General features: G+C 42.3%; 1 protein-coding gene across 2 annotated transcripts in view; it reads right to left on the reverse strand.

Annotated features, from left to right (window-relative positions):
- LOC122561787 (interferon regulatory factor 6-like) overlaps positions 1–18,971 on the reverse strand; it is a 49,678-nt gene that overhangs the window by 8,114 nt on the left and 22,593 nt on the right. For both annotated transcript variants that reach the window (XM_043713949.2, XM_043713947.2), the window contains 4 exons: positions 8,330–8,536; positions 5,178–5,382; positions 1,554–1,588; positions 589–628 (listed from right to left, as the gene is read on the reverse strand). In XM_043713949.2, coding sequence (XP_043569884.1) covers positions 589–628; positions 1,554–1,588; positions 5,178–5,382; positions 8,330–8,506 — 457 coding nt within the window. In that variant the 5' untranslated portion in view covers positions 8,507–8,536. The remainder of the gene's footprint in view (positions 1–588; positions 629–1,553; positions 1,589–5,177; positions 5,383–8,329; positions 8,537–18,971) is intronic.

Here is an 18,971-nt window from a genome sequence, read left to right on the forward strand (position 1 = left end):
TTTAGTGTTTGCCAGGAAAACACAATGGAATCCCTGCTGACAGAGGGATTAAATGACAGATATATTCCTTGCATAACTGCATGACCTCATTTCCCTCATCTGGGAAGGAGGAGTGTACTGGGGGATAAACTGTGATTGTCATCATTTTCAAGGATCAAGCCAAATCTGACATCCAGATTCCTGAAGTAATTATTCCACTCAATATTTGGCAGGAGACTCTCTGAAGAACCACTCAGACACTTTAGGGAAGTCCTTACAGTATCACTGAAGGGATCAAACAACATCTCTCCACCACCCCCCCAACCCTGCCCATAAAAGTCCCTGGCCAGTGACAAACTCAGTTGGAGAGCATGCACAAACCTGCCAGTAACTCAACCACTCAATTTGCAAGAACCTCCCACTGACCCCCACTTGTGGCAGAGGCTGCAGAACATGAATTGCAATTATTGACCATCTGAAAACCCATTGAACATGAGTTCCTGATTCTGAGAAATGCCTAAGAAGAAGTAACCTCATTTCATACTAAGTAATTCATTTTGCCATTTCCCCTGCTAAAAACCACAAATGAATAATGAAGTCCACTCTCACCTTCTAAGGTCATTGATGGAAACAAAACTTGGAGCTGTTGCTGCAAAAATAAAAGAAACAGATCAGTCACTGAGTAGAGGTTTGTTAAAACATTGTGAAACATTACTTGTTTAAAAGAAGACCTTGCTGGTTGCACCAGGTTAATAATTAGCAGCACCTCTGGCATCTTTGGGCAGGTGCAGCCTAGGGTGATCTGAGCAACTCTTATCAGCAAGATCCCAGTTTCTATTTCTGATGTGTAAGACTGGTCTCAGGTGGGGTACTAGTGGGGTATACAATTGACCTGTGTCCTTGATCTAGAGAGAGGATCATATAGCTTTATAGGAATAGGAGGAAACCATTTAACCCTCAAGCCTGTTCCAACATTCTATTAGATCATGACTGATCTGTAACTCATCTACCTTTGCTCCACGTCCTTTATATACTTATCAAACGATAACTTATCAATCACACCTTGAAAGCCCTAATTGACTCCCAGCAAATAAAGTTTTAGGGGGAAGTTCTAGACTTCCATTTCCTAACCTCTCCTCTGAATGTCTACATTCTTCAAGTTAGGTCCCATTTCCTGAAGTGACCTACCAGAGCAAATCATTATTCTGTATTTAGACTATTTGATCCCCTGATCATTTGAAACACCTCCTTACCCTCTAACTCAAGGGAATTCAAGGCAATATTTGTCCTAATTATTTCATCCTTTTAGTTCCAACTTTGAGGCCATTTCTGTAGTGGGTTTATCTTCAGTCCCATAGCTGCTTTCTGTCAAATGCAGAAAGGAACTTAATGCCCAAAGGTCTCATATATAGGAAATTCAGTGTTTCAAATTGCAGGACTGGAGTTGATAGAATGTTAGTTCCAGATAGCTGGGCATGCAAATGACAAAACATTACAGCACAAAAGGAGATTCTTTGGCCTTCAAACTTAAGCTGGCACTTTGAGAAACTCGTTAAAATCATTGATAGACTTACCTCTTCCTCGTCGTCCACTTCACAGTCAATAGCCTCTGAAGGAAAGGAAAAAGGCATATCAGATAATAATTAAAGAAAAAATGGATATTCACTGATCCCTGCCATGTGTTTCCAGCATTTACAGTTTGCCTTTCATTTCCACTCCACAGACTTTTTTTCTGTTTTAGTTTTCCGATTCCAGGAAGCCAAATATGGTACAACATTCTCCAGCTAATACACGGATGCTGTAACACTTGCCTATAACACAATGCAAGTGTTAATATAGGGAAATGGCACAGGTTTCTAATCTACAGGAGAACCCAGAGATGTAAAATAAATTTTCTTAAGTTATAATTACGTACTGTTTGCAAGGGTGGTGGAAACACATATTAAATATTATCTTTTCAAAGAAAGTTGATATATATTTGTAAGGAAAGAATATGTAGGCCTATGAGGAAAGAGCATATAAGTGGAACTAAATGGAGAGCTCTTTCAAAAACTCACACAAACTAGATTGGCCGAATGGCCATCACTTGTACAGTAGTTCTAAAATGCAATGGTTGTGTTCTTGTACAACCCCACATTATAGAAAAATTGCGCTTTTGAAACAGTGCATTATATCCAACACATATTTTAAAAGTTTGCGCATTAGAAACAATGTCCCCAATTCATCAATTACTTTACAGCGAATTCACATTGACGAAACATGCGTTATAGAAGAACGACCTGTAGTGTGTTATGTGACTCAGTGAGAAATTTTCAACAGGGAACACCAACAAGGCTTTTGAAAATATCAGAGCATTGACGTGGGTACAATTATAATGTTTAAAAAACATTTGGTTAAGTACGTGGATAGGAAAAGGTTGGAGGGATATGGGTCAGGAACAGGCAGATGGGAATAGTTTAGTTTGGGATTATGTTTGGCATAGACTGGTTGGATTGAAGGGTCTGTTTCTATGATGTGTAACTCTATGACTCCATATTGTGCATCAGGTCATTCTACAATTGGGATACTGTAATTTGTGATTTGCTGATTGCACAAAACAGGCTAGAGAGATGGAGAGGTGTGGGTTTTAAGGAGGAGGAAATAAAGAGATAGTGAAAATCCCACAGTGATGGAGAGTATCACCCATCTGGCTGAGAGACCCAGAGACAAGGGAAAGGCATCTGAGTAGTCAATGCAGATTTTTTTGTTGCCGAGGTATAGCACAGCTTTAGCATTTTTGAAGCTAACTTTTCTGGTTGTTGTATCAGTCACTATCTTGTAGAGACTGGCCACATTACCTCGATAAATATATATGTATGGGATGGAGGCTATTTTTCGCATTAGAAACCAACAATCTCCCCAGGGCAATGTCCAAATGCCCTGATAATTAGAGGATTGTTCCTTTTTCTATACCCTCAGCTCATACAGTGATGAATTACTCAGCTTGCTTCCAAACAGCTGTCCTGAATTTTTTTCTTTTGATTTATTCTTGGATTTCTTTTTTAAAAATAATTCACACGATGAAGGATGATTTATAGCCCAAAGGGCAGTTTGGAGTCAACCACATTATGGTCAGGAGTCACATATAAGCTAGATCAGAAACAGGCAGTTCCTTCCCTAAAGGACATTAGTGAGCCAGATGGGTTTTTCCCAACAATGCTTCAGGTTAATTTAGTTTCACTGAATTCCAGATTTTACTGAATTCAAATCCCACCACCGGCCAGAATTTGAACTTGGGCCTGCAGAACATTAACTGGGTCTCTGGATTTACACCACACGCTGCGTCTGAAAGGCTAAGAGAATTATGGAAGACCCCACACACCCCTCGCTCAAATTCTTCTCCCTCCAGTCATCTGGCAGAAGACACTGGAGCACTAGGTCTCTCACAGCCAGACTGTGCGATAGTTTCTTCCCTCAAGCCGTCAGGCTTCTTAATGCTGTCTGATCGGACTCTTTTTAATCTGAAATTCTTTGCACGACTTCGAATTAATGCAAGAACAATGTCTATTAATTATCATTCTCTTATTACACTGCCATTTGTGAGTTTTGCACTTCTGTGCACTTTATGCCACCCTTTGTATGATCGACTAGTTTGTGCTGTCCATGTAGCACCTTGGTTCTGGAGGAACTTCTGTCTTGTTTTTACTGTATCAGTTGTATATGGTAGAAATGACAAATAGAAGTTACTCTACTCTGTCTCTAACAGAAGAAAGTGAGGACTGCAGATGCTGGAGATCAGAGCTAAAAAATGTGTTGCTGGAAAAGCGCAGCAGGTCAGGCAGCATCCAAGGAGCAGGAGAATCGACGCTTCGGGCATTAGCCCTTCCTCAGGAATGAGGATGGTGTGCCAAGCAGGCTAAGATAAAAGGTAGAGAGGAGGGACTTGGGGGAGGGGCGTTGGGAATGCGATAGGTGGAAAGAGGTTAAGGTGAGGGTGATAGGCCGGAGAGGGGGTGGGGGCAGAGAGGTCGGGAAGAAGATTGCAGGTCAAGAAGGCAGGGCTGAGTCCGAGGGTTGGGACTGAGATAAGGTGGGGGAAGGGGAAATGAGGAAGCTGGAGAAATCTGCATTCATCCCTTGTGGTTGGAGGGTTCCTAGGCTGAAGATGAGGTGTTCTTCCTCCAGGCGTCGTGTTGCCATGGTTGGGCGATGGAGGAGGCCAAGGACCTGCATGTCCTTGGCGGATGGGAGGGGGAGTTAAAGTGTTCAGCCACAGGGCAGTTATGTTGGTTGGTCCGGGTGTCCCAGAGGTGTTCTCTGAAACGTTCCGCAAGTAGGCGGCCTGTCTCCCCAAAGTAAAGGAGGCCACATCGGATGCAATAAATGATGTGTGTGGAGGTGCAGGTGAATTTGTGATGGATATGGAAGGATCCCTTGGGGCCTTGGAGGGGAGTAAGGGGGGAGGTGTGGGCGCAGGTTTTGCATTTCTTGCGGTTGCAGGTGAAGGTGCCGGGAGTGGAGGTTGCATTGGTGGGGGGGTGTGGACCTGACGAGTGACTCGCGGAAGGAGTGGTCTTTCCGGAACGCTGATAGGGGAGGGGAGGGAAATATATCCTTGGTGGTGGGATCTCTTTGGAGGGGGCAGAAATGACGAAGGATGATACAATGTATCTGGGGTGGTAGGTGAGGACCAGTGGGGTTCTGTCCTGGTGGCAATTGGAGGGACGGGGTTCAAGGGCAGAGGAGTGGGAAGTGGAGGAGATGCGGTGGAGAGCATCGTCAACCACGTCTGAGGGGAAGTTGCGGTCTTTGAAGAAGGAGGCCATCTAGGTTGTTCGGTATTGGAATTGGTCCTCTTGGGAGCAGATGCGGCGGAGGTGAAGGAATTGGGAATATGGGATGGCGTTTTTACAGGGGCCAGGGTGGGAGGAGGTGTAGTCTAGGTAGCTGTGGGAGTCGGTCGGTTTATAGTAAATGTCCGTGTTGAGTCGGTCGCCCAAGATAGAAATGGAGAGGTCTAGGAAGGGGAGGGAGGAGTCTGAGATGGTCCAGGTAAATTTGAGGTCGGGGTGGAAGGTGTTAGTAAAGTGGACTTATATATATATACGATGCAAATGAGTTTCACGTTTGCCTTAAGTTTCAGGGCAGAATAAAGCAAAAAGGGAAATAAGAGGGAAGAAAGACCTGAGAGGGATTCAAAGAAATTCTGCAGCTTGTACCTGGAGTGCCGTTTCCTCCGTTGGACTGCTGTAGGTCACATACTTGGTAGATCTTATATGGCTGCATGGGGGTCTCCTTAGTGCCATCATAAATCAGTTTAAACTCCCTGCTCTTGTTGAGGGCACAGCGGAGGTTTGCTTTCCATTTGGCAGGGTCTGGCCCATCAACACCTTGATGGTATTTGCCCGTCTCCACTGCCCAAGCCTAGTTTTGGAAAGAACATGACGACAAATCAAATATAAAACAAATAGAACTACAGCTGACAGCAGGTTGTGTGCTAAAACTCTTGTCTCCAAACTTCTCCAGAACATTTCTCTTTGATCAAACTTTTAGCCACTCTGTTAAAGTCTCCTTCTTTAGTTCAATATCTATTATGTTTCCATTAAGCAAATTATGATGTTATACCACTTTATTGGCACTATATAAACCCACATTGTTGCTTTGCGTCAGAAGGTTACGTATTCAAGTCCCTCTCCAGACATTTTGGCACCTATTTTATGCTGATTCTCAAATGCAGTGCTGAGGGAGTGCTATATTATCAGAAGTGTCATCTGTTGTATCAAGTAATGATTCTAAAAACATTAATGTTGAAAATAGCATTGGACTCCACCCAGTCTGATAGTGTTATACAATCTTGGGTATAAAATCAAGGAGTCCAACTCCAGATCCCAATGGTGCTAGATGTGTCTTCTCTGGCTCTTGATAGTCTTTGTAATATGTCTACCTGGCAATGTAAATTGTAGCTATTGTTACCATGCAATAAACTACAAATTATTGTTACAACAATTACGTCTTCTCGTTAAGATTCACAGGTGGTTCATCCTCTACCACTGTTAATCAAACAGGCCTCTAAATTCAGTATAGAATCATAGAATCCCTACAGTGTGGAATCAGAGCATTTAGCCCATCTAGTCCACACCGACACTCTGAAGAGCTTCCCACCCAGACCCATTCCCCCTAACCAACTCTTTAACCCTGCATTTCTCATTTCAGACCCACCTAGCTTGCACATCCCTGGCCCTGTTATAGGAAGGATATTATTAAGCTGCAGGTCATTCAGAAGAAATTTACCAGGACGTTGCCAGGATTGGAGGGTTGAGTTATAAAGAGAGGCTGGATAGGCTGAGACTTTTTTCACTGGAGCGTAGGAAGTGAGAGGTGACCTTTTAGAGGTTTGTAAATTTAGGACGCATACACATAAGGTGAATGGCAGGTGTCTTTTCTCTAGGGTGTGGGATTTCAAGTTGGGGCATATTTTTAAGGTGAGAGGAGAAAGATTTAAAAAGATGTGGGTGGGTCGTGTATGGAATGAACTTCCAGAGGAAGTGGTGGATGCTGCTACAGTTACAACATTTAATTAGGAAGAATGCCTATTCTTCTGCCTTGGGACCCTCCAACATATGGCATCAATGTCGATTTTGCCAGTTTCCTCATCTCCCCTCCCCCCACCTCATCCCAGATCCAACCATCCAACTTGGCACCGGCCTCTTGAATTGTCCTACTTGTCCATCTTCCTTCCCACCTATTTGCTCTGACATATCACTGTCACCCCTCCACCTCCAACGACCTATCGCCTTCCCAGCCACCTCCCCCCCCAGCCACACCCTCACCCTTCTATTTCTCTCAGACCCCTCCCCCAACCCCCAACATTCCTGATGAAGGGCTTATGCCTGAAATGTTGATTCTCCTGTTCCTTGGATGCTGCCTGACCTATTGTGCTTTTCCAGCACCATAGTTTGATTCATTATACGTCTGGACAGGTTGATTAAAAATAATTGGAAAGGAACAACCCGTAGGGGCTGGATACATCAGCCTGGTAATGATATTATGATTGAATTTTGATAAATTTTTGTGCTAAGTTTCTGTTGATCTTGCAACCTTTTTGTTACAGTCCCACCTAAAGCTGCCTAAAATCCTATTGTTCACTTAAAAACACAGTAGAACAGTGAATTGGTGGCATTCCACCTTAACCACTGGCTACCAGTGATTGGTTCTACAGACATAAAACATCACCTTTCAGATGAGGTGTTAAACATCCTGCCTGCTCTCTCAGGAAGGTGTAAGAAAGCCCACAGCTCCATTAATTATCCCTGTTGTCCTGGTCAATATTTATTCATCAACTAACGATACTACCTAAACTGATGATGTAGTTACTGACATTGTGTTTGTGGGAGCTTACTTTGTGCTATTTGGCTGCTATTTTTCCTAATTTTCAAAAATGTCAACACTTCAAAACCAGCCCTTGACTGTAAAGCACATTCCTGATGAAGGGCTTATGCCTGAAACATCAACTCTCCTGCTCCTCGGATGCTGCCTAACCTGCTGTGTTTTTCCAGCATCACCGTTTCCACCTGTAAAGCACTTTGGGAATCAAGATTGTGAAATGCAATGTCTTTATTACTTCCTTTACACATATATAAAACACTGCTAATGTAGCTCTAAAATGTTTCACAAGTTCGGTATGGTATGAACACTGCTGATGTAGTTCCTCAGTTCTGAGGAAGGGTCACTCAACCAGAAACATTAGTTCTGATTTCTCTCCACAGATGCTGCCAGATCTGCTCAGCTTTCTCAACAAATTTCTGTTTTTGTTTGTGGTATGAAAAGAATTGGGAAAACAAGAATTGTTAAGGGGAAGTGAGGGATGTTTACAGATGAGTTCACAGAGGTTGTTCCAGTTTGGAAGAAAAGTTTTAGTACTTCTTACCTCTATGATTTTTTAAATAACTGTTCTTTTGGTTATGTGCAAAGATGTTATTGTCTGTGTTAAACATCTTGCTGAAAATCCTTAACAGCAGTGCATATACCTACAGAACACACAAAAGCAGTAATGGTTTCCCTGCCTATGGGTCAGAAGTAACAGCTTCAAGTGCCAGGATGTGTTAGCCACGGAGCTGTGTCATAACATGTCCAAACAGGTTAATTTAATATTTTTTTAACCACATGCCACTGATTGCAGTGGTTCAAGACAGCTCTCCACCATCTTTTCCAGGACAATGGGTATGGAATAAGCATAACATTCTATCTCCTGATTTCATGCCCAGTGAGTTATCTCCAAATTACTCTACCCCCAAGTATTTCCATTGAATAGATGGAAGAAGCAGAACAATTTACAGCAAAATTGTTCAGCACAAAGCAAACAAGAAGCTACCTTGAAAATTGTGTTTTCATCGTCCTGGGTGGGGATGTGTCTGGTAGCATGCCGCCAAGGGATCTGAAAATGCTTCCGTTGGTCATCCAGCCACTGAAGCCCTGGATATTGCCCACTATCCACCTGTGCCAAAAGCCATGGTTTCAAACGAATTCTCCGTGGTTGCATTGCCATCATTGTAAAGTCCTTGGAATGTCTGACCTGAAACTAATGAAGACAATGACATAGTACTACTTAAATATTTACAACAACAACCACTTACATTTATAGCATGCCTTTAATCAATGTTTTCCCCAAGATTTTTGTTCGTGTGCAGGCTATTTATTACTGGTGTGGGTGCACACTTCCACAACCGATAAGAATTACTTTTAACACAGTAAAACATCCTCAGCGATTCTCAGGACTATACTCAAAAAACAATTGTGACACTGAATCATATAAGTAGATGTTAGGACAGTTTACAAAAGCCTTGTCGAAGTGGTGGGTTTTAATTTTAAATTATTTAGGGAAATTTTCTAGAGCTTAGGGCTGAGGCCACTGAAGGTATGTCTGCCAATAGTGGACCAAACGAAATTGGGAGTGTGCATAAAAACAGGATTAGAGGAATTTAGCAATCTTGGTTGGATGAAGGATTGGAAATCAGACTTTCTGCTTGAAACCCTTTTTCTTTTTGAATACAGAACAAATTTCTAAAAGGAAGTAACAACTTCCTATGGAATAATTCAGTTAGACTAAAAATGAAAATATTATTTACCCAGAAGTAACTTCCTCATGACAAATCAGCTAACTTTGGAAGGCCCTTCAATCCCAAATTGATAATAACAAAACCCGTCAATAAACACTTATCTTGAATAATCTTTTTGAATCAAATTTCCATTTTTGCTTCACACCAAGAGAATTAATTCACACTTCTCTTTTTCTAAAAAACAAAACTGGTATTTTCAGTTTAGAACTCTATGTTGTCATATCCCTTTAATCCCCTTTCATTCAAAATCGTATCTTTCTCTGGTCTTGCATATTAATATGGTCTCTGTTTCAATCATTAGCCTTCAGATTCTCCCTATTTTGTCTGCTGTAGCTCCTCTTAATATGTATGTTTCCTCTTTCAAGATTCCTCAATCAGTGGGAACAGTCCATTTCTACCTACCCTATCACACAATCGTTCATAATTTTAAACACCTTCATTAATTTATCCCCTAAACTTTTTATTCAAACAGAACCAGTATTGCTTGTCCAGATCTGACCTTGGTATTTGTATAATTGTATTATTCCAGGCAGCATACGCATGAGATAAAACAAATATTCTACAGGTCTGACAGTACTTATGGGAAAGAGCCCAGAGTATTTCAGTATGTTCTGTTTTTATTTCAGATTTCCAGCATCTGCAATATTTTATTTTGGTATATTTATGTAGATATAAGCTATGCCATAGTTGGATGCATCTTTGAATCAAGAGTCGTGGGTTCAAGTCTCACGCCAGGACTTTAGCACAAAAGCCAAGGTTGTTACTCCAGTGCACCACTGAAGAACAGCTGCTCTTATTGCACAACACATAAAACTGAAGCCCTTTCTGTCACATCGGGTGAATATAGAAAGTCCCATTGGTCTATTTTGAAGAGCAGGGGGGTATATCTGTGATTTCTTGACCAACACTTATTTCTCAACAAACATTTTAAAATATAACTATCCCATTGCATTTATGGGAGCTTGCTGTGTGCAAATTTGCTGCCACCTTTCTTAAATACAACAGTGACTGCACTTCAAAAAGTATGCTATTGACTGAAACGATGCTGGGATGTCTTGATATCATGGAAGGAACTATATAAATACATTTCTTTCCTTTGTTTTCACGTGGAGTCCAAAAACGTACCCCAGTACTACAGTTATAGCATACTAAAGTTTTATAAGCACACATGTTTGGGCTTTCATATTCTACTAGGAGAAAGTGAGGACTGCAGATGCTGGAGATCAGAGCTGAAAAATGTGTTGCTGGAAAAGCACAGCAGGTCAGGCAGCATCCAAGGAGCAGGAGAATCGACGTTTCGGGCATTAGCCCTTCTTCAGGAATGAGGAGAGTGTGTCCAGCAGGCTAAGATAAAAGGTAGGGAGGAGGGACTTGGGGGAGGGGCGTTGGAAATGCAATAGGTGGAAGGAGGTTAAGGTGAGGGTGATAGGCCGGAGTGGGGGTGGGGGCAGAGAGGTCAGGAAGATGATTGCAGGTTAGGAAGGTGGTGCTGAGTTCGAGGGTTGGGACTGAGACAAGGTAGGGGGAGGGGAAATGAGGAAACTGGAGAAATCTGAGTTCATCCCTTGCGGTTGGAGGGTTCCTAGACGGAAGATGAGGCACTCTTCCTCCAGCCGTCGTGTTGCTATGGTCTGGCGATGGAGGAGTCCAAGGACCTGCATGTCCTTGGTGGAGTGGGAGGGGGGAGTTGAAGTGTTGAGCCACGGGGTGGTTGGGTTGGTTGGTTCGGGTGTCCTAGAGGTGTCTCTGAAACGTTCCACAAGTAGGTGGCCTGTCTCCCCAATATAAAGGAGGCCACATCGGGTGCAGCGGATGCAGTAAATGATGTGTGTGCAGGTGCAGGTGAATTTGTGGCGGATATGGAAGGATCCCTTGGGGCCTTGGAGGGAAGTAAAGGGGGGAGGTGTGGGCGCAGATTTTGTATTTCTTGCAGTTGCAGGGGAAGGTGCCGGGAGTGGAGGTTGGGTTGTTGGGGGGTGTGGACCTGACGAGGGAGTCACGGAGGGAGTGGTCTTTTCGGAATGCTGATAGGTGAGGGGAGGGAAATATATCCTTGGTCGTGGGGTCCATTTGGAGGTGGCGGAAATGCCGACGGATGATACGATGTATATGGAGGTTGGTGGGGTGGTAGGTGAGGACCAGTGGGGTTCTGTCCTCATATTCTACACCTCATGCCATCAAGCCAAGAATAATTTGCTTTTTATAGCTTTATCCGCCTCAAGCACTGCTTTAAATTTCCTCTAACCCGAAAACCCGAATTTCCTCTGCTCTTTGACATCACCCAACCTCCCCTCTACACCAGAATGTAGCGATACTTGTATTTAAACTGTGCCATCTCACATCTACTGACATTGAAATTCATCTTCACATTTGTCCATTCCACCATCCTGTCTATGTTATTTTGCAGATTCCTTTCTTCCTCAAAATTACTTAAATTGCTTATTTCAGTATCATCTGCAAATTTAAACACCTTCTAGTCCTAAATCCAAATCAGCAATATATCCTGTGAACAGAAGAGATTCCGTTGGGGCATAATACTCTCTTTCCTCCCTTTTAACCAGTTTGAATTTAATTTTTTATGCTTAAACTTCAAGAAATAATCTCTAGTATGGCATTTTGCCGTAGACTTTCATGAAGTTTGTTCAGCACATTATGCATAACTGCAAACTCCTCAAAGTGAAGACAGAAATTGCTGGAGAAACTTCAGAATGTTCTGAAGAAGGGTCACTGGCCTCAGATCATTAACTCTCATTTTTCTCCACAAATGCTGCCAGACCTGCTGAGTTTCTCCTAATTTCTGTTTTTGTTTCAGATTTCCAACATTCACAGTTCTTTAGTTTTACCTCAAATTGAAGAATTTGATTAATTGGCCAAGTACAATCTTTCTTTCTGAAGGTTGTGCTTATTTTTTCATCAAAAATGTTTAAAAGTCTGTACAATTCTTCCCACAGCAATTATTAAGCTTGTTTATTCCATAATTACTTGGATTAACATTAGCTCCCATTCTGAAAAAGAAACTTAGTTTAACTACTTTCCATTCCTCATGTAGTTGCCCACTCTCAATAGAACCCTAAAATATAGGGCAGAATTGTTTTGAAGGTGAGGTTTTCCATAACCCCACCTGAAGAGTTGATGAAGAAGGTATCTCAATAATGTCAGCTGCCCCACAGCCAATTAAGGCTCGACAGGACATTAATCTCTCAAGTTCGAGACGGCTGCAACAATCCAATCCAAGTGATGTCCACTTCTGGGACGACAGACAGTCACTAAAGAAGAGGAACTTAGAGACACTGGACTTCAGGTTAATTTGGCATATCAGCAGCTTCTGGCTAGCAGGCACCAGGCACGAGGTGAATTAGCCAGGTTTGTGAGGCTAGGGGTGGAGGTTAAAAGCAGGTATGACTTTATGAAGGAGAGACAAACCATCTTATGTCCCTGTCACTTAATGGCCTCAATAGGCCCAAAAGCGAATAGCCTGACTGGAAGACAGATCAAGGCAGGAGGCTATGTAGCATGCAAAATAGGTGCTGCATTTTATGAGATATTTTTGTATATTTTATGCATTTTGTGGAGGTGATAGCCTAGTGGTTTTAACGCTGGACTGTTACCACAGAGACGCAGGTAACGTTTTGGGGACCATATTTGAATCCTGCCAGGGCAGACTGTGGAATTTACATTCAATAAAAAAATCTGGAAGTAAGAGTTTAATGATGACCATGAAACCATTGTCAATTGTCAGAAAAACCCACCCTGGTTCAGTTAAATCCTTTAGGGAAGGAAATTACCATCATTACCTGGTCTTGTCAACATGTGACTCCAGACCCATAGCAATGTGGTTAATTCTTAAAATGCCCTCGAGGCAATTAGGGATGGGCAATAAATACTGATCTAGCCAGCGATGCACTCATCCCACAAATGAATAAGAAGACTCCTTCCATGCTTTCAAGTCCAGGTGGAGACTGTAAAATTTGATCTATAATGTCTCGGTCTTGTGCTGATTCCATCTTCCTTTCACTCGGGATATTTGGATGTTTTCCACTAGGTGCTGGTGATATGTTTCCCTTTAGCTTCACTAACTTGTCCAAAATGGGGAATTGGGGCATTTGATTTAGGAACATCTAACTTGTGAATGCAATCTCATACAGGGAGATTTTAAAGTTCCTTTATATTGTCCTGCATTGTGTTCCGAACCCAAACATATAAATAGAAAGCAGAAAACCCGTACAGTGCTTCGCCTGAGGCCCACTGAAGATGTTACCTAGTATGGTGATGAAATGTCTGGAAATGAACCTCCCAGCTCAGTGAGCAAACCAACATCCAGAATCTCAACTTGAGCTACAAATCTTCTCAAAACCTGTACAAATTGATTTGCCAACAGACTCCATCACAGAACCTATTCGCAACCTGGGGACTGCCTGTACACTTTTTATTTATATATTATCTCTTATCTTACAGTTAATCAATTTAGGATTTAGTCCCTGTCCAATATCCTCCTTTTGGAAGCTCTGAGCTGTGCCCACAATTATTCAGAAGACAGAAGTATTTACCTCACAGTTTAAGATCCTGATTAGTAATAAGATAAATAACACATTAATCTGTTCATGATGGTATTATCTAAGGAAAGATTTGGCCAAGTCTCCAGAGACCTCACTGCTTTTTCCAATGTAATGCCACTGAATCCATCTCAATCTTTGGAACAAGCAAGTACGACCTCAGTTTAACCTCTTGCCCAAAAACTTCCATGTAGTGGTCTCTTAGCACTGTTCTAAAGAGTAATCTGAGGAGTACAACTTGAATGCATAATGCTCTGATATAGCTGGGACTGAAGTTATGTTAAGAGACTAGAGAAATGTGTTTGTTCTCCTTTGACAGCAAAGCACAACAAGAGATTTGAGAGTTCAAACTCATGAATGGTTTTGATATATTGGGGATGGAATGGTGGCTCAGTGGTTAGCATTGCTGCCTCAGCAGCAGGACCCCGGTTCGATTCTATCCTCAGGCGACTGTCTGTGTGGAGTTTGCACATTCTCCCCATGTCTGTATGGGTTTCCAACAGTTTCCTTCCTGATGTGCAGGTTAGGTACATTGTGTATGCTAAATTGCCCACAGTGTCCAGGGTGTGTAGATTAGGTATATTAGCCATGGGAAATGTAGGGTTACAAGGATAGGGTGGGTTTGGGTGGGATGCTGTTTGGAGGATTAGTGTGGACTCAATGGGCTGAATAGCCAACTTCCACACGTAGGGATTCTTTGGTTCTTTGATATTATTTACAGAAATGGCAGTAATCAGAGGATACACATTTAAGGTGTTGGCAGAAGAAATACTGATGGCATGAAGATACTTCTTTTTTAAAATATATTTTTATTGAAAAAATAGATTTATTTTAACATTACAATAAATACAAAACAATACAATTCAAAACAATACAAAGAAAGAACACAAAAGTTTTAAAAATACCCAACCCGCCCTCATGTAAATGTATAAATATATATAGAACAATTTACAATAAAAACCCCAACTATTTAATTTAAAAGAAAACAAACAAACTAATAAATAGTAATAACTCAACTCAACTCAACCAACAAGACACTGATATGTTCACAGTTCCTCCTCCCTGAATATTGGACTCGTCATTACTGTTATACAAAAGTCCTTATTAATGTGGAAGATAAATCTGTGTCCAGATATTCCAAAAAGGGCTGCCATGTCTTATAGAAATTGTCAGTTTTGTGGTGTACCATACTTGTGAGAAAATCCAAGGGGATGTAGTCCATAACAATCTACCGCCAACCCGACAGGCCTGGGGGTTTTCGGAAACCCAACCTAGCAAGATATTCTTTCTTGTGCAGAAACTGAGGATATTGAAATATTTTTTCTTATGCGCACCTGCAGGGAACACTCTTGCCAGGCCAAGAGGAGAGATGGGGTCTTCCTCCACCCTTACACCCAAAATCCCCTCCATTGCACCTGCCACAGTGCTCCAGTATGTTTGAAGCCCACCACAGGACCAGAGACAATGGGTAAGAGTGCCCGTACCAACCCTGCACTTGGGACATGTTGAAGATATCCCTGGTTTAAATTTTGACAAATGGTCCGGAGTCAAGTGGACCCTGTGGAGAATCTTCAACTATAAAGCATAGGTCCTATTGCAAATTGATATCTTTCTTGCGTTTTCCCAAATATTTTCCCATGCCTCTGAGAAGACCTCAACACCTAGCTCTCTCTCCCACACGCTGCAGAGTCGATCAAACTCATCTGAGGGGGCACCCCACAATTAATGATATAAAGTGCTGACAGAAAGTGTACTCTTAGCACTGAGTACCCTCCTCTCTATGTCGGATTTGTAGGGATAAGTCACAAGTGTAGTTTTTTTAAAATAAAATCCCTAACTTGAGAAAAAATGAAAGAGGTCCCTGTTAGCTTGTATTTCTGAGCTAACTGATCAAAGGTCATCATTGTGTCTCCCTCAAGTAAACCGCCCATGCAAGACACACCCCTAATTGTCCAATGTTTGAATTCTGAATCTAACATCCGCAGTTGAAAACCCAGCATACCCACTTATAGGTGTAAGGGAAGATGTCTTCCCTCTGCCGAATTGCCCTCCATTCTTGCACTGTATTGATAACTTTTGGGTTATAAAGGTAAAAACAATGACTGCAGATGCTGGAAACCAGATTCTGGATTAGTGGTGCTGGAAGAGCACAGCAGTTCAGGCAGCATCCAAGGAGCAGCGAAATCGATGTTTCGGGCAAAAGCCCTTCCTTCCTGATGCTTTTGCCTAAAACGTCAATTTCGCTGCTCCTTGGATGCTGCCTGAACTGTTGTGCTCTTCCAGCACCACTAATCCAGAACTTTTGGGTTATGGCAATAGTCCCTAATTGACCTCATTTTGTCCAAAAACAGCAAGCTAGTAAGGGGGCGCCTTGCCCGAGAGATTTTGATATCTAATCATATTGAAAGAGGATCCCCACAGGCCCAATCACTCATGTAGGATAAAAGCAAGCTTAGTTGGTAGCTTTTAAAGTCTGGAAGGTCCACTCCCACCAGTCTGTGAGGCAGTTGCGGTTTAGCAGTATTTAATGAGGGGTCGCTTACGATGCCAAATAAAGGAGCTGAACCAGCCGTTCAGTCTCCTGAATGTTTGGTTATTGAAAATCAGAGGGAGCATCTGTCTATGGTATAGCAAATGGGGGAGAACATTCATCTTAATAAACGCTATCCAATCCAACCAAGAGACTGAAAGCGCCTCTCATCTTTGAAGGTCTTGTTTGATTTTGTCAAATAATTGAACAAAATTAGCTTTGAACAGCCGATCCAGAAACATGCCCAAACACACAAAAAAAAACCCCTGTGACCACTTACACGGGAATCAATATTCGCCCTCAAGACCTTCGTAAGACCGCCCATAGGCATAGCCTTTGATTTTGCAAAATTAACCTTGTACCCCAAAAAGCGCAAAATGCACTGATGCATTGTATCAGGCAAGGTTCTGAAGCTGCTAGATTTGACAAAAAAATTAGGACATCGCCCGCATACAACAAAATCTTCTGTAATTTTGACCCCACTTCTGGAGCTGACAAATTGAGATCCCTACGAATGGCCCCTGCCAATGGTTCAATCACTGACGTAAAAAGTAATGGCGAAAAGGGACAGACCTGCCCCACCCAGACTTCCTCTATTTTTAAAGGAAAGAAAAAAGACAAATCCAAACAACACTACTATTTGTACATTCTAAATTGCTCAAATTAGGTTAATTTCTCCACAAAGTCTCTTGCCTTCTCCCACATGTCAAAGAGATGTACGGATTCCACAGTATTTACTGTGGAAAAGGATATGGAATTTTTAAACTGTAGGGAAATAGATGGTGACATTTTGCAAAATGTCTAGGTTACAGAGGAGGAAGTGCTGGATGTCTTGAAATGGGTAAAGGTGGATAAATCCCCAGGACCTGATCAGGTGTACCCGAGAACTCTGTGGGAAGCTAGAGAAGTGATTTCTGGGCCTCTTGCTGAGATATTTGTATCATTGATAGTCACAAGTGAGGTGCCGGAAGACTGGAGGTTGGCAAACGTGGTGCCACTGTTTAAGAAGGACGGTAAAGACAAGCCAGGGAACTATAGACCGGTGAGCCTGACCTCGGTGGTGGGCAAGTTGTTGGAGGGAATCCTGAGGGACAGGATATAAAGGTATTTGGAAAGGCAAGGACTGATTAGGGATAGTCAAACATGGCTTTGTGCATAGGAAATCATGTCTCACAAACTTGATTGAGCTTTTTGAAGAAGTAACAAAGAGGATTGGTGAGAGCAGAGCAGTAGATGTGATCTATATGGACTTCAGTAAGGCGTTCGACAAGGTTCCCCATGGAAGACTGATTAGCAAGGTTAGATCTCATGGAATACAGGGAGAACTAGCCATTTGGATACAGAACTGGCTCAAAGGTAGAAGACAGAGGGTTGTGGTGGAGGGTTGTTTTTCAGACTGGAGGCCTGTGACGACTGGAGTGCCACAAGGATCGGTGCTGGGTCCTCTACATTTTGTCATTTACACAAATGATTTGGGTGCGAGCATAAGAGATGCAGTTAGTAAGTTTGCAGATGACACCAAAATTGGAGGTGTAGTGGACAGCGAAGAGGGTTACCTCAGATTACAACAGGATCTGGACCAGATGGGCCAATGGGCTGAGAAGTGGCAGATGGAGTTTAATTCAGATAAATGCGAGGTGCTGCATTTTGGGAAAGCAAATCTTAGCAGGACTTATACACTTAATGGTAAGGTCCTAGGGAGTGTTGCTGAACAAAGAGACCTTGGAGTGCAGGTTCATAGTTCCTTGAAAGTGGAGTTGCAGGTAGATAGGATAGTGAAGAAGGCGTTTGGTATGCTTTCCTTTATTGGTCAGAGTATTGAGTACAGGAGTTGGGAGGTCATGTTGCGGCTGTACAGGACATGGGGTGGATGTGCAAACTCCACACAGACAGACAGTTGCCTGAGAGTGGAATTGAACCCAGGTCCCTTGCGCTGTGAAGCAGCAGTGCTAACCACTGAGTCACCAGCCCCACCCCTCCCAATTTTATCTGTATAAATTTATATTAATATAATAATGACCCTAAATGAGAAATCCCTAAACAGAGTTCAACATCGAGATAGTGATAGATAGTGGTAGAAGTTGAACTGCTTTGCTAATGTGAGGGGGAACCTGCCACCCTACCCTTGGACTGGATTACATGTCTACTAGCTTGCTTTATTGGTATTTTTAATTAAGTAGCCAAAGACATTTTACAACCCAGGTCATGGGCAGGTGCGGCTTGAACCTGGTCATTTTGGCGCAGAGGTAGCTATCACTAAGCCACAAGAGCCCTGACAATCTGCTCTATATGGTTGATGTTTTCCCATATAGTATAGTAGCATATGCATTTAATTTCAAAAACGGCTTTACAGCACGTTAAGTGCTTTGGGGCATCCCAAGATAAAAACAGATGCTATATAAATACAATTTCCACGATGTGAATGGTATTTATAAACTGTTCCCCATGTCCATTGTAATCAATCACAAAAGTATCAATCACTATGCATTAAGTGGGCCACTGTTTCAGATAAGCACTTTATCAACCTAATGTAGGAACAAATTACTGCAGATCCTGGAATCTGTACTGAAAACAGAAAATGCTGGAAATCACAGTAGGTCAGAGCTAATGAATTATCTCGACTTGAAACCTTAGTTTGCTCTCTCTCCTCAGATGCTGCCTAATCTGTATTTTTTGTTTTCAGTTTATCAACCTAATGGTCACTAGTAGCCACCAGTCCCGTTTTCAGGCCTTTAATTACAGTAGAACCCCCATATCCGTGGATTCGATTTCCACGGTTTACCGCGGCCTGAAAATATTTCATGGAACATTCCA

The sequence above is a fragment of the Chiloscyllium plagiosum genome, unplaced genomic scaffold (genome assembly GCF_037043375.1).
Source record: "Chiloscyllium plagiosum isolate Xiang-an unplaced genomic scaffold, Cpla_swu_hap1 HiC_scaffold_23, whole genome shotgun sequence".
Lineage (NCBI taxonomy): Eukaryota > Metazoa > Chordata > Chondrichthyes > Orectolobiformes > Hemiscylliidae > Chiloscyllium > Chiloscyllium plagiosum.